Source organism: Balaenoptera physalus, assembly GCF_965194825.1.
Source record: "Balaenoptera physalus genome assembly, chromosome: 13".
Lineage (NCBI taxonomy): Eukaryota > Metazoa > Chordata > Mammalia > Artiodactyla > Balaenopteridae > Balaenoptera > Balaenoptera physalus.
Window position 1 is genome coordinate 102,765,010 of NC_138892.1, and position 12,685 is coordinate 102,777,694.

Sequence of the window (12,685 nt, forward strand, 5' to 3'; positions counted from 1 at the left end):
AAAAGGATAAAAAGCCTTCTAAAATTTTTACAGCAAAAATTATATTCATCGTGGGATGTGAGTATATTTTAATAGGTTTGATAAGATGTATCGTGGGGCCTCCAAAGAGCTAGTCAATCAAATCAAATCAGATGCTTAAAGTAGTCCTATTAGATGCTCGTGGAGACAGCGCACTGACCAGTTGGCAAATAAGCAACTTCCCCAGCTTTTCTTGAGGAGTCATCTTCCCTGTCGGGTGACTCATGGTTCCTCTTAATCCCTGGGCTTTCGGGTTCCAGATGCATGGCTGTCTGTTCAGTGTTATGAGTCCACTCTTTTGCCAAGCTCTGCAAAGCCCCTTTGTCTTTGAAGAGCTGCTGGCAAACGTCCGGGTTTGTGGATAACAGTGGAGTTGAGCGGGGTGAATGTGTAGGAACTGTTGGGAACTTTGGAAAGTGGCTAAGAGTGAAATCCTAGGATTCCGTGTTGCCATGACTACTGATGGGTGGTTTTCTTCTTTGGGCAGGTGGTGGTGAATGGGAGATTGGTCTCTGTCCCTTACATGGGTGGGGACATGGAGGTCAGTGTCTATGGTACCATTATGTATGAGGTCAGATTCAACCATCTCGGCCACATCCTCACCTTCACCCCACAAAACAACGAGTTCCAGCTGCAGCTGAGCCCCAAGACCTTTGCCTCAAAGATGTACGGTCTCTGTGGTAAGAATATCTTCTGACTCTCCTCCCTGACATAAACCCTCCTTGCTCTATCCTCAGGGCCCTTGGCCACTGCTATTTCTGGGTCCAGTAGTAAGATTCAGATGCTGGCGGTGATGGAGAATGGCCAGGTCTCTGGCATCAAGGGCTTGGCACCCTGGGCTCCTAACCATGTCTTTCCTTGCTTCTCTAGGCATCTGTGATGAGAATGGGGCCAATGACTTCATGCTGAGGGATGGCACAGTCACCGCAGACTGGAAGACGCTGGTCCAGGAGTGGACGGTGCAACAGCCGGGGCAGACGTGCCTGCTGGGTCCCGAGGAGCCATGTCCCGTCTCCAGGGGCTCCCACTGCCAGGTCCTCCTCTCGGCGCTGTTCGCCGAGTGCCACGCGGTCCTTGCCCCGGCCACATTTCATGCCATCTGCCAGCAGGACAGCTGCCACCAGGAGCAAGTGTGTGAGGCCATTGCCTCTTATGCCCACCTCTGTCGGACCAAGGGGGTGTGTGTCGACTGGAGGACCCCCGATTTCTGCGGTGAGTCTCCTTAGGCACCCCCAGACGCTGTGAAGACCAGCGAATGGGGGACCTGCTCAGCCTCTCTGGGCCTCACGTTCTTTATCTGGGCAACGAAGACCAAAATCTCTGCATTTCCTGTTTCCTAGGATTCCATTCAGGATCCAATAAGATGGTAGACGTATAAGTAATTTGAACATAGAATTTCTGTGTAAATGAAAGCACGGTCCTTTCTAGCAGTAGTTCTGCGGTTCATACAAATGTGATTTTGATGTGTCAGACACATCCAGGCCACAGCGAGGTACAGACTAAGCAGTCACCTTGAATTTGGAATTGCACCAAGCTTTAGCAAAGGCTCACAGAGCAGCCCATGCCCGAACAGGATTTTGAAGTATGAGTGGAATTTTGCCATTTGAATACCAAGAAGGCTTCTTCATTACAAACACCACAAGATTGCTAGTGTAGACACCTCCCAAGGTCAGCTTCCTTACTTGGACTTGGCATGTATTTAATACTTAACATGTCAGGGACACCAAAATGAGCCAGACACGGCTCCTGCTCTCAGGGCGTGCTGGAGGGATGAGAACGCTGAACTTCAGCATCCTCAGTTTCTAATGTAATCCCTGACCTTTTTTTTTTTTTTTTTGAGGAAAATCAATGTGTACAAGCATCTCAGAGTCTCCCAGTTTATTATTATAATGCTGTCACAGCTTTAACTGGGGCTAGAGGACTTGGGCATCCTAGCCCCAGCTCAGCTGATCATCAGCTATTTCCTTAGTCTTTCTGGACCTCAGTTTCTGCATCTTGGAATGAGAGAGTTGGACTAGATAACCCCTAGGTGTCTTTGGGGCTCTGGTTTTCCGAGTCCCCGTGGATGACACAGTCTCCTTTCAACCTGCCTGCAGATTAAGGGGAAAATGTTAGTTTCTGAGTTACCGATCACAGCTTCTCTGCTTATTAATTTGTCGACTTCCAGGCAATTTGTCATGCATTTATAGCAAAGTCTTTGGTGCTCTAAATCCTTGGAAACCTTCTCTACCACCTGCCTTGGCACCGTGAAAATGTGAGGAAGGGGTTGAGCAGGACCAGAGTGGTAGAAGTGGATCACTTTGTAGCTTTTCTCCCAGGGCAGCCCTCCATAGCTGTGGATTCCTTATTTAAGTTGAAGAGAATTTTCGAAGCATTAAATATAGGTGTATTCAAAGAAAAGAACCGTAGAACTTCCTAAGGATACACAGGTTCACATCGTCAGCTGGGATTAAATTTGGCTACAAGTAAGAGAGAAGTAAAATTCTGTGTCACACAGCTGATCAGAGGGAGGCAGTCCCAGCTCTTTCTGGGTCTCAAAGGGGATTCTAGTTCTTTGCTCCGTCCTCACTTGGGTGTGCTTTTTCCTCACGGTTTAAGGTGGAGCTCTGGCCATCACATCCAGGTTCCAAGTGGCGGGATGAGGGGAAGGAAGGAAAAGGACCAGAGACGCAGATGTCTTTCAAAAAATGATTCTTCGAAACTGCTGTTAAGAGTCTACACTTGCTCTTACAGTTCATTGGTCAGAATGTAATCACATGACTGCACTTAGTTGCAAGGGAGGTTGGGAAATGTAGTCTTTATTCTGGGTGGTCATGTGCCCAGCTTGAAGGTCTATTTCCATGGAAGATGGAGAGAATGAAAATTGGTGGAAACTAGCAGTTTCTGCTCCAGCAAGTTTGTCAGATGATAACTGCCTTGAAGCTGAGCCACTTCCCTCTGGTTGGTGCAGACCCTTGAGGGTGACCCCCTTCTCTGTCTGCAGCTGTGCCATGCCCGCCATCCCTGGTCTACAACCACTGTGAGCGCGGCTGCCCCCGCCAATGTGAGGGCAACTCGAGCTCCTGTGGGGACCATCCCTCAGAAGGCTGCTTCTGCCCACTGCACCAAGTGCTGCTGGAAGGCAGCTGTGTCCCCGAGGAGGCCTGCACCCAGTGCGTTGGTGACGATGGGATCCGGCACCAGGTAGGAGCCCTGGCCTCTCGCCCCCCGTGGGGCCAGTAGGGGGAAGTGTTCACCCGTGATTGGCCCCTTCTAACCTTGGCTGCATGGCTCTGCTCTCCAGGGGGGTTCCTGAGGGATGGGAAGACAGTATGGCATAACGGCTTTGGAGTCAGACACATCTTGGTTCAAATCCCGGATCTGTCATGGGTTAGCTGTGTGATCAAACACCAACAACACATTACTACCATTACTATATTTATCATTATATCCGTGTTAGTAGAATGCTAGGAACCCAGGAGGGGATGGGAAAAGAATATTTTATATGGTGATGTCTACCATTATTAAGATATATTAGGTACCTTACATTGTACTAAGCACTATATATTCATTATTTCAACATTTTTTTCAAAGGTGTGTTTAGCAGGCAAGGTATTGACAGTTACCTGTGGTCAAGAGGTTTTAAAGAACACCAGCTAAGCAAGTTAGACAGGTTTCTTTATTGCAGGATTCTTTAGAGCTTTTGATATGCTAATGTACATTGCAAGTTGTTGCTTCTCAGACGTATTAGACTATAGAATTGTGTGTGTGTGTGTGTGTGTGTGTGTGTGTAGTATCCCCTCTCATAAATACTCACAAAACACCTATGAGAAAATGAAGGCTTAGAGAGCTTGGTACCTTGCCCATGGATGCAGTTTGTAGGAGGTGGGGTTGGGAGGTGGAGTTAGTATTTGAAGCTCTGTCTGATTCCGAAGAGCTTGCTGTTTTCGATACATGAAATTTCCCTTTTGCTAGGTCCCCTTTGCGCTGATTTTCTTGGAAGTCATTGAGTCATCAAGTCATCAATTCTCTTAGCCTTTTAGGAATCATTATTTTGAAAGACTATTTATTTACCAAACTCCCTCTTCTTGGACTCAGATGGCAGTCATATCTCTTCAAAGTTGCCAATGTGTGTATCGTAGTACCTGGGGCCGTGTGTGTCTGTGGACCTGTGAGTGTGGGCCGTGGTCCTGCCTTTCAAACTGGCAGTGATACCACAGAGCCTGGTAGAGGGGGAGCACATTTGGCTTCTAGCAAAGGAGGATATGTTCTATGACCATGGGCTGCACTCAAGACCTAACATCTCCATCATCACCAAGGAAGACCTTCGTCACTAAGTGGACCAGGTCAGGTGACTTAACACTGTGTTTAATCAGAAGTAGGAGAACACATGGTGAAGCTAGCTAACCAACTGGAGAATGATGAAAACAATCATTCCAGGATTACACTGTTCTGTCCCTGCCATCAGAAGCTAGGAAATGGACCGTTTCATTTGATTCTCCCCAAAGCTCCATAGGGTAATTATTACATGTCCCTCTGAATGGGAAACTAAGGCTCAGATGACAAGAGGTGATTTAAAAAGACCCTACTCACTACACCAGGTCACCCTATAGTGTCCAAGCCCTGCCACTGGTTCCACAGGAACTGTGAGCTAAACGCTGAGCTGACTGGGTGTCCAGGTAAGCATGGCACTAATAAGGCGATTACTTGGATGGTCCCACTGGCTCTGTTTTGTCGCTGGGCTTTATCCTAGTGGATCCCATTTGTTCTCACAGTGTAACAGGTAAACCAGGAAAGAAGCCCAGTCGCACTCTACTGCCATATTTCAGCTGGCCAAATTAAGTAACTGCCTGTACCATAATGTTCCCCCAAAGAGTTGACAAAACCTTACATCGCTCTCCCTGACTCGCACGGCTCCTGGGCTCCCGCTGGGCGTAGATGACGTGTACCAATGCCCTGGGGTGCTGACACCCAGTGGTCATTTCAGGCTGGTTTTCCCGTTGGTGGCAAGGTGCTCTCAGAGGCAGTCAGAAATGGTCTCTACCCCCTTCCTTGGCATCCTCGAGATCAGAAGGAAACTCAAGTTTGCATTTCTAGCTCTCTGTGAGTCAGGTGTCTGCAGGGACCCGAAGGCGGGAGGCTTGTGAATTTTATCCTAGGGTCTCTGCCCGCTTCCCCACTCCTCCTCCCTGACCCTTTTCCCTGCTCCCTGCCCCTTCAGTCCCACACATTGGAATATGCATCAGAGTTGTATGAAGAGGGCATCCAAATAGTGCAGTATTTTGACATAGATATAGTCTGATAAATACATTTTAAAATCAAGCAACATAAAATTAGTTAATAAAAAACTATGAAGGGAACACAGCCGGTTTTAGTTATTTCAGAAAATATAGTTTAAACGGATGAAGATAAATATCTAGCCAGTCCAGCTTTGACTTTCAAAGTAGAGAGGGAATAACACTCTAATATGAAGAACATTTCCATTAAGTGAATTTTCTTGAAACTGAAAAATAAAGGCCAGAAAACTTTTCTTCGGGGAAATAATCCAGGGTAGAAATCTCTTGTGGTAATTTTGGAAGGGCAAACTGTTTACGTTTCCATAGCTCTTGTTTATTTTACAAAATGCGCTCTGCCTTTGTAGCCGGCTCTAAAGGGATCCGGGGCCATGCATGGGCCGTCCCGCCTTGCCCACACACACCCCGCTGTGCTGGGCAAGCGCTGCTTCAACTCCACTGGGGATTGCCTGCATCACCCAGACGGTCTGCTGAGCCTCGTCTCCTCTCTGTAGCGGTGTTCTGTAGCGGCTCAGCGCTGACATTTAATTTACATCTTCCCTCAAATCCTGGCCGGGGTGGGCGGTGCCTGGTGACTTGCTGAGTGCCTGCTCTGACCTTGGGCTCTGAAGACTTCAGTTTTCCCTTGCTGCATTCTCTGCAGGTCGTTCTCCTGTCATCTTTATTTAATCTTTAACTCCAGCCAGCTCGCTTACCTGTTCTGTCCGGGTAACAGTCCTGCACCAGGCCCTGGAACCTGGGGGCTGAGACAGGGCTGCCTGGAGTTGGCCTGTCCTGGTGCAGGAGTGCCCTCTGCTGGCCGATTGGCTGCATAACGCGCCAGGTGTACTGCTGTAAGAGCTGGCCGCGGGCGCTTTTAGAAGCTTAGCCTTTGCCAAACAGGGCTCTTTTTCAGGGGCCATAGATTCTGTGGCCTGCCTCATTAAAGCTTCCTGGGAAAATGGAAATCCCTGGAAGAGGACGTTTAACACCTGCTTTTGGTCATCTATTGTGATGTTGCCAAGGAGAGTTGGAAAGCTGTATAATTCGTTCTTGAATTTTAGATGTCTGGAGTTCATTTTTAAAAAGAGAAAAAAAAACCCTAATATATAAATATATATCTCCGTTCTTATCTCATCACTTTGCCATTTAAACGTCTAAATATAAATCCTTTGATTTATGGTTTTTTTGGCATCACCATCAGTGTAAAAGAGCAGGAAAGAGGCAGAGCAGAGAGAGACCTGGGGAGATGTGTGAGTTCCCCTGCCTTCCTCCACTCTGCCCAGCCTCGCCTGTCCCTGTGCCCCTCCCTGGGTCTCCCCAGCCCCTTGGAGAAGCTGGAATAGTAGCCGCTGCAGCCTCTGTTCTGTTTCCTGGTCCTCATCCCTCCCTCTCCACCCGCTCCCTGGCACCCGCTCAAGACTTGTCCTTGTTGAACTTTCTTCCCTCTAAGGCTGGTCCTGCTTACAGAGCCTAGGGGCTGCACCCTGCCCGCCAGGTTAAGCACAGCCTCCTGCAGTGGCCACGTCCCCAAGGATGTGAGGCCTCTCTGGAGCCCACAGCCCTAGTGAACTCTTCTTTTGCACTCCTGGCACTCTTCTTTTAAAAATCACCTTTATGGAGAGTTCACAGACAGTAAACAGCACCAAATATAAATGTACAATCTGACGGATTTTGACAAGTGCATGCACCTGTAAAAACCATCATCACGATCAAGATAATGAAATTTCCTTCACCTGCGAAAGTTCCCTGACGCCCCTGTTTAATACACCCCCAGTCCCCACCTCCATCCCCGGGCAACAACTGGTCTGCTTTCTGTCACTATAGATCCGTTTACATTTTCTGGAATTTTATGTAAATGGACTCATGCAGTATTTACTCCTTTTTTGCTTGGCTTCTTTCGCTCAACGTGATACTCCCGAGATCCATCCACACTGTACGTTCCGTAGTTTGTTTTTATGGCTGAGTAGTATTCCGTGGTGTGGATGCATCAAAATTGAGTGATCTCATTCACCTTTTCACGGGCAAGTCCTATTTCCTCGGCTTGACCGTCAGCCATTCGAGGGCTGGGACAGTGTACCCAGTGCCTGGCACTCCCACAGCCCCTCAGCGGGCTGGCCGAGCCTGGCGGCTGTGGTTTGGAGAGAGAGCATGTGGTGTGCAGGGCCAGGACGCCGGGTCCAAACCCCGGCTGTGCCACCTGGTCAAGCTCCTGGTCTGTGCCTCAGTGTCATCACTGATCAGTGTAAGTAATGGTCGTACTCACCCGATAGGGTCATTAGAAGGAACATACAATGAGTCAGTGTAAAGCCTTTGGGGAAATATCTTGCACATGTTTAATGCTACTTATTGCCGGGAGGCAGCAGAACACAGTGATACAAAGTGGATTCTGGGTCCAGATCCCATCTCTGCCCTGCGACGGTGTGACCCCGAGCAAGTGCCTCCGCTTTCTCCTTGGACAAGTGGGGATAACAGTAAGAATGTCCCGGTCATGGGGCTACGGTGAGGATTAAATGAGTAGTTTACGTAAAGCCCTTAAACCGTGCCACGTGACACTTGCCCCTCAGATGTGGGCTGTTACGTGGATGCAGCAGAAGGTGTCAAGGGAAGCATCCAAGGTTTAATCTCGCAGAAGGACCGGCAGCCCGGGGAGGGGTTTAGCCGGAGATGTCCCATCTCTCTCCCTCTCCGCGGCACATGCTGATTGCGGACCATGGAAGCAGACGGAATAAGTACGACCTTCTTGACCTGGGGACTTTTTAGCGGCCTTTGAGCTGCTGGATAAGGATGCGTTTATTCAGGGGTGACTTCACTGGAATTTCCCTTGATGGCCGAGCCCACAGGGACCCAGTCCTGGCTCTGCAGTCCCATCTGTGCTGTTCACAGCCTCCTGCTTCTTGCACAGTCCTGGGAGGCAGGCTGGAGGGCCCTCCCCTCGGCTGGGAGGAAACCGGGCAGTGGCACGGAGGGTGAAGCCGACGTAGGAGTTGGGGGGCTTCCTGACTCCGAAGCCCTTGTGCAGTGGGGATGCCTGCTGCCCTGGTGACCCTCACCTGGCAACGGCACCCTGGTCTGGAACGTCACCGCCAGTCCCAACAATGTGAGGGTTCTGAGAGTTCTGCTGTCGCCCCTTCAGCTCTTCCTGCCGCATAGTCTTAAGTCCATTCCAGAAATGAATGGCATCTTTCTCAAGCTGCAGCCCAGCTTCTCCTTCGGCTTGGGAAGTGGCCGGTGGGGTGACACGGGAGTCCTCATTCTCTCGCCTTGCTTTGTTTTAGCGTCACCATCAGAAGGGCTGTGATGAAAGCGCCATGTTTTCTGAAACCTGTGGTTTGTCCTTCCCCCGAGTGTACAAAGCAGTACGGGCGCCCCCAGGCACCCCAGGGCTCCTCCAGCTCCCTCCTCCTCAGGATCCTCAGCGTCTGTCAGCTTGTCTCGGTTCATCTGCGCAACTCTGACCCAGGCGGGGCTCGGGCACTGGGCGTCCCCCAGGGAGAACGAGCCAGGGGTGGGGGGACCCAACTTCCATGAACTCCTGGGCCCTCCCTGAACCTCGTTCTCCCTCAGCTTCTGGAAACGTGGGTCCCAGACCACCAGCCCTGCCAGATCTGCACGTGCCTCAGCGGGCGGAAGGTCAACTGCACGACACAGCCCTGCCCCACAGCCAGAGGTGAGGCCCCTCCCTAAGGGCTCCCTCCAGACCCCAAGGCCACCATGTCTTCAGACCTGGTGGACCAGCTCCACACGTGGATTCCCCATGCCAGCCCCACCCTCCTTGCCTCACCGGGCTGGGCTCCCCTTTCTGCACGGGGGTGGAGCTCTCGGGGGAGGGTGTGTGTGTGTGTGTGTGTGTGTGTGTGTGTGTGTGTGCCTGCCCTGCTGTCCCCTCCTTGGCCCTCAGCCTCGGTCTCCCGAGGGCGCATCTGAGGGGACAGCAGGACACACCGGGAGACTCATTCGTCAGTGGGCCTGGCTGGTTCCCGCGGCCGAGAGTCTGCAGTGGGTACCGCTGTCTCTTTCTCTGACCTCTGCGGCCTCTTCTCCCCCAGCGCCTGCGTGCGGCCCGTGCGAGGTGGCCCGTCTCCGGCAGACCTCGCAGCAGTGCTGCCCCGAGTACGAGTGTGGTATGTGTCACCCGTGGCATTTCTCGGGGTCCAACCCCAGCCCCACCCCGGGGAGAGGGGGCCGAGGTGTGGTGCTGAAGGGGCTCGTGGTCAGGAGCAGGGTGTGGATTTTCCAAAACCCGGAAAGAGTAGCCTCTGGAAAATAGGATTTGTTTCCTAGAAAGATTCTGCCGTGACTTATTAAATGTAAGTTTTGAAAGCATTAAAAAAGAATGGGGTGCAATGTTCACAGCAACATTATTTACAATAGCCAAGATATGGAAGCAACCTAAGTGACCATCAACAGATGAATGGATAGGGAATTCCCTGGTGGTCCAGTGGTTAAGACTCCGTGCTTCCATTGTGGGGGGCATGGGTTCGATCCCTTGTTGGGGAACTAAGATCCCGAGTGCCGCGTGGCGTGGCCAAAAAATAGAAAAAACCCCCCACAAAACAGAGGAATGGATAAAGAAGATGTGGTACATACATGCAATGGAATACTACTCAGGCATAAAAAGGAATAAGATTTTGCCGCTTGCAGCGACATGGATGGACTTGGAGGGTATTATGCTTAGTGAAATAAGTCAGAGAAAGGCAAATGCTGTATGATATCACTTATATGTGGAATCTAAAAGTACAACAAACTGGTGAATATAACAAAAAAGAAACAGACTCACAGATATAGAGAACAAACTAGTGGTTACCAGTGGGGAGAGGGAAGGGGGGAGGGGCAATATAGGGCCAAGGAGTAAGAGGTACAAACTACTGTGTATAAAATAAATAAGCTGCAAGGGTATATTGTACAGCACAGGGAATATAGCCAATATTTTATAACAACTATAAACAGAGTATAGCCTTTAAAAATTGTGAATCGCTGTGCTGTACACAGTAAAAGAATGGGGTAATCACTGGTGGGGGAGGTGCAAGGGATTTACTGCAGAGCCAGTTATGCCAGAGTAACTGTAGAAAAGGCCACACATGGGCACCTTGACTTCAACACCTTATTTGTCAAAGGGTTTCATTATAGGTTTGCAACCTGCATTGTGAATAATGGGCTGAATAACGGTATAATTAAATGAATCCAGAGCTGATGGAATTCTGAGTAACACGGCAGGAAGTCTCTAGTGCCTTGTCCCCGTCCTGTCCCAGGCGTTTATTAATTGTACAGGTGAAGACATAAAGCACAGGCTTGTGAAATTTGAGGCGATGAAACCTTTGAGGGAGAGCAGATAAATCAAGACAGTCCGAGGATCTAAAAAAGAAATCATCTGAGACATTGCTTTAGGCTGATGCGATTTATCGGGGATAAAGAGAAGCCTTATGTGGCGGGGTGGGGGTGAGGGGCGAATCTGACTGGAGGACAATTTAGTAAAAATAGGTCTTAGGATGTTAACAGTGGAGGGAACTGGGGGTCATTTAGTTCAAAGCCCTCATTTTATGGACGTTTTGAAGCTTCTCCAACGTGCCAGGCACTTTGCCTTCATTATTTCAAGACATCAATAGACCGACCCTGTGAGGTAGAGTGCCCACCTTACAGAAGATGATCCTGCGGTCTAGAGGGTTCACGTGATTGGCCGAGAGCTGGAGTCCCTGCAGATGACAAGAGTAATCAACATGAGTTTGTCCTATGGCTTGGATCTATCTATCTGGCTATCTACCTTCCTATCTATCTATCTATTTATCTATCTACCTATCATCTTTCTATTATCTATCTACTGTCTATCTATTTATCTATCTATCTATCAATCATCTATCTATGTATCTATCATCTGTCTATTATCTACCTATCTATCATCTATCTATCGATCTATCATCTGTCTGTGTATCTATCATCTATTATCTATCTATTTCTCATCTATCTGTCTGTCTATCTATCATCACCTCCCCCCGCCCCCTCCCTGTCCGTGTATCTCCATCTCTATCTCCATCTCTTCCCCTATCTTTTCATCTTCCTGTATCTTTTCCTCTGTCTCCATCTCTATCTCCATCTCTTCCCCTATCTTTTCATCTTCCTGTATCTTTTCCTCTGTCTCCATCTCTATCTCCATCTCTTCCCCTATCTTTTCATCTTCCTGTATCTTTTCCTCTATCTCCATCTCTATCTCCATCTTTTCCCCTATCTTTTCATCTTCCTGTATCTTTTCCTCTGTCTCCATCTCTATCTCCATCTCTTCCCCTATCTTTTCATCTTCCTGTATCTTTTCCTCTATCTCCATCTCTATCTCCATCTTTTCCCCTATCTTTTCATCTTCCTGTATCTTTTCCTCTGTCTCCATCTCTATCTCCATCTCTTCCCCTATCTTTTCATCTTCCTGTATCTTTTCCTCTATCTCCATCTCTATCTCCATCTCTTCCCCTATCTTTTCATCTTCCTGTATCTTTTCCTCTGTCTCCATCTCTAGCTCTGCCTTCATCTCACCATCATCGCGTATGTGAAACAGTAAAGGTCTGCGTGAGTAGGAATGTAGTGTAGGGAGCCACTCACTAGCACAAGAGTAGCCTCGCTGAATTCTGAGTGCACGTCTCTCTCTGGGCCCTCAGTGTGTGACCTGGTGAGCTGTGACCTGCCCCCGGTACCTCACTGCGAAGGTGGTCTCCAGCCTACACTGACCAACCCTGGCGAGTGCAGACCCAACTTCACCTGCTGTAAGTTCTCCCTCCGTGGGTGAGGACGGGGCGGTGCGGTCACTGTCCCCTGGTCTGGGAAGGCGTCCTGTATTCTAGTGAGCTGAGTCTGGGCTTGGGGTGTGTCTAGAACAGAGGGGTCAAGATCACACGTGGACTGAATCCCCTAAGACTCCTCCCAGCCACAGGCTACGATGGGGAACGGGGTGTGGACACAGCTGCAGGCACCCCCCTTTTGGGCTTATGAAGTGGCATTTGGACCTGAGATGAAGAAGCCTCCAGATCTAATCTTTATTTTCTCCCACCCTCCCATAAGCCATGGAGGGGAAGGAATGTACCCTTGGTTTGTTCAAATCACTGGGTCTTATTCCCAAATAAATTTATAAATTTTTCTTCCTCTATGTTTATGTATTTAATTTCTAAATACTACAAGTTTAGCATAGGGTTGGACTAAAGACAGTTTCTGGACATGTCAGGAAGCTGAATTCTGTATTTAGTTACGGAGAATACCCACTTTAAGTCAATACCCACTTCTCGTCCTGTTGACTGAGAATCTCACTAGAGTTCTGAGATGAAAGCCCTTGAGTGTGGGAGAACACATTGTATCTGCAGGAAGCTGGGAACAGGCAAAGGCATGGGATGGGAGTTGGCAGTGATTAAAGAGCATCGTGGATTTGACAAGATTGC

The 12,685-nt window shown here is 49.2% G+C and overlaps 1 protein-coding gene across 2 annotated transcripts in view; it reads left to right on the plus strand.

The window, feature by feature from the left end:
• Positions 1 to 12,685, plus strand: part of VWF (von Willebrand factor) — a 136,435-nt gene that overhangs the window by 100,459 nt on the left and 23,291 nt on the right. For both annotated transcript variants that reach the window (XM_082421519.1, XM_082421520.1), the window contains 6 exons: positions 506 to 698; positions 889 to 1,230; positions 3,002 to 3,201; positions 8,838 to 8,940; positions 9,320 to 9,394; positions 11,915 to 12,019. In XM_082421519.1, coding sequence (XP_082277645.1) covers positions 506 to 698; positions 889 to 1,230; positions 3,002 to 3,201; positions 8,838 to 8,940; positions 9,320 to 9,394; positions 11,915 to 12,019 — 1,018 coding nt within the window. The remainder of the gene's footprint in view (positions 1 to 505; positions 699 to 888; positions 1,231 to 3,001; positions 3,202 to 8,837; positions 8,941 to 9,319; positions 9,395 to 11,914; positions 12,020 to 12,685) is intronic.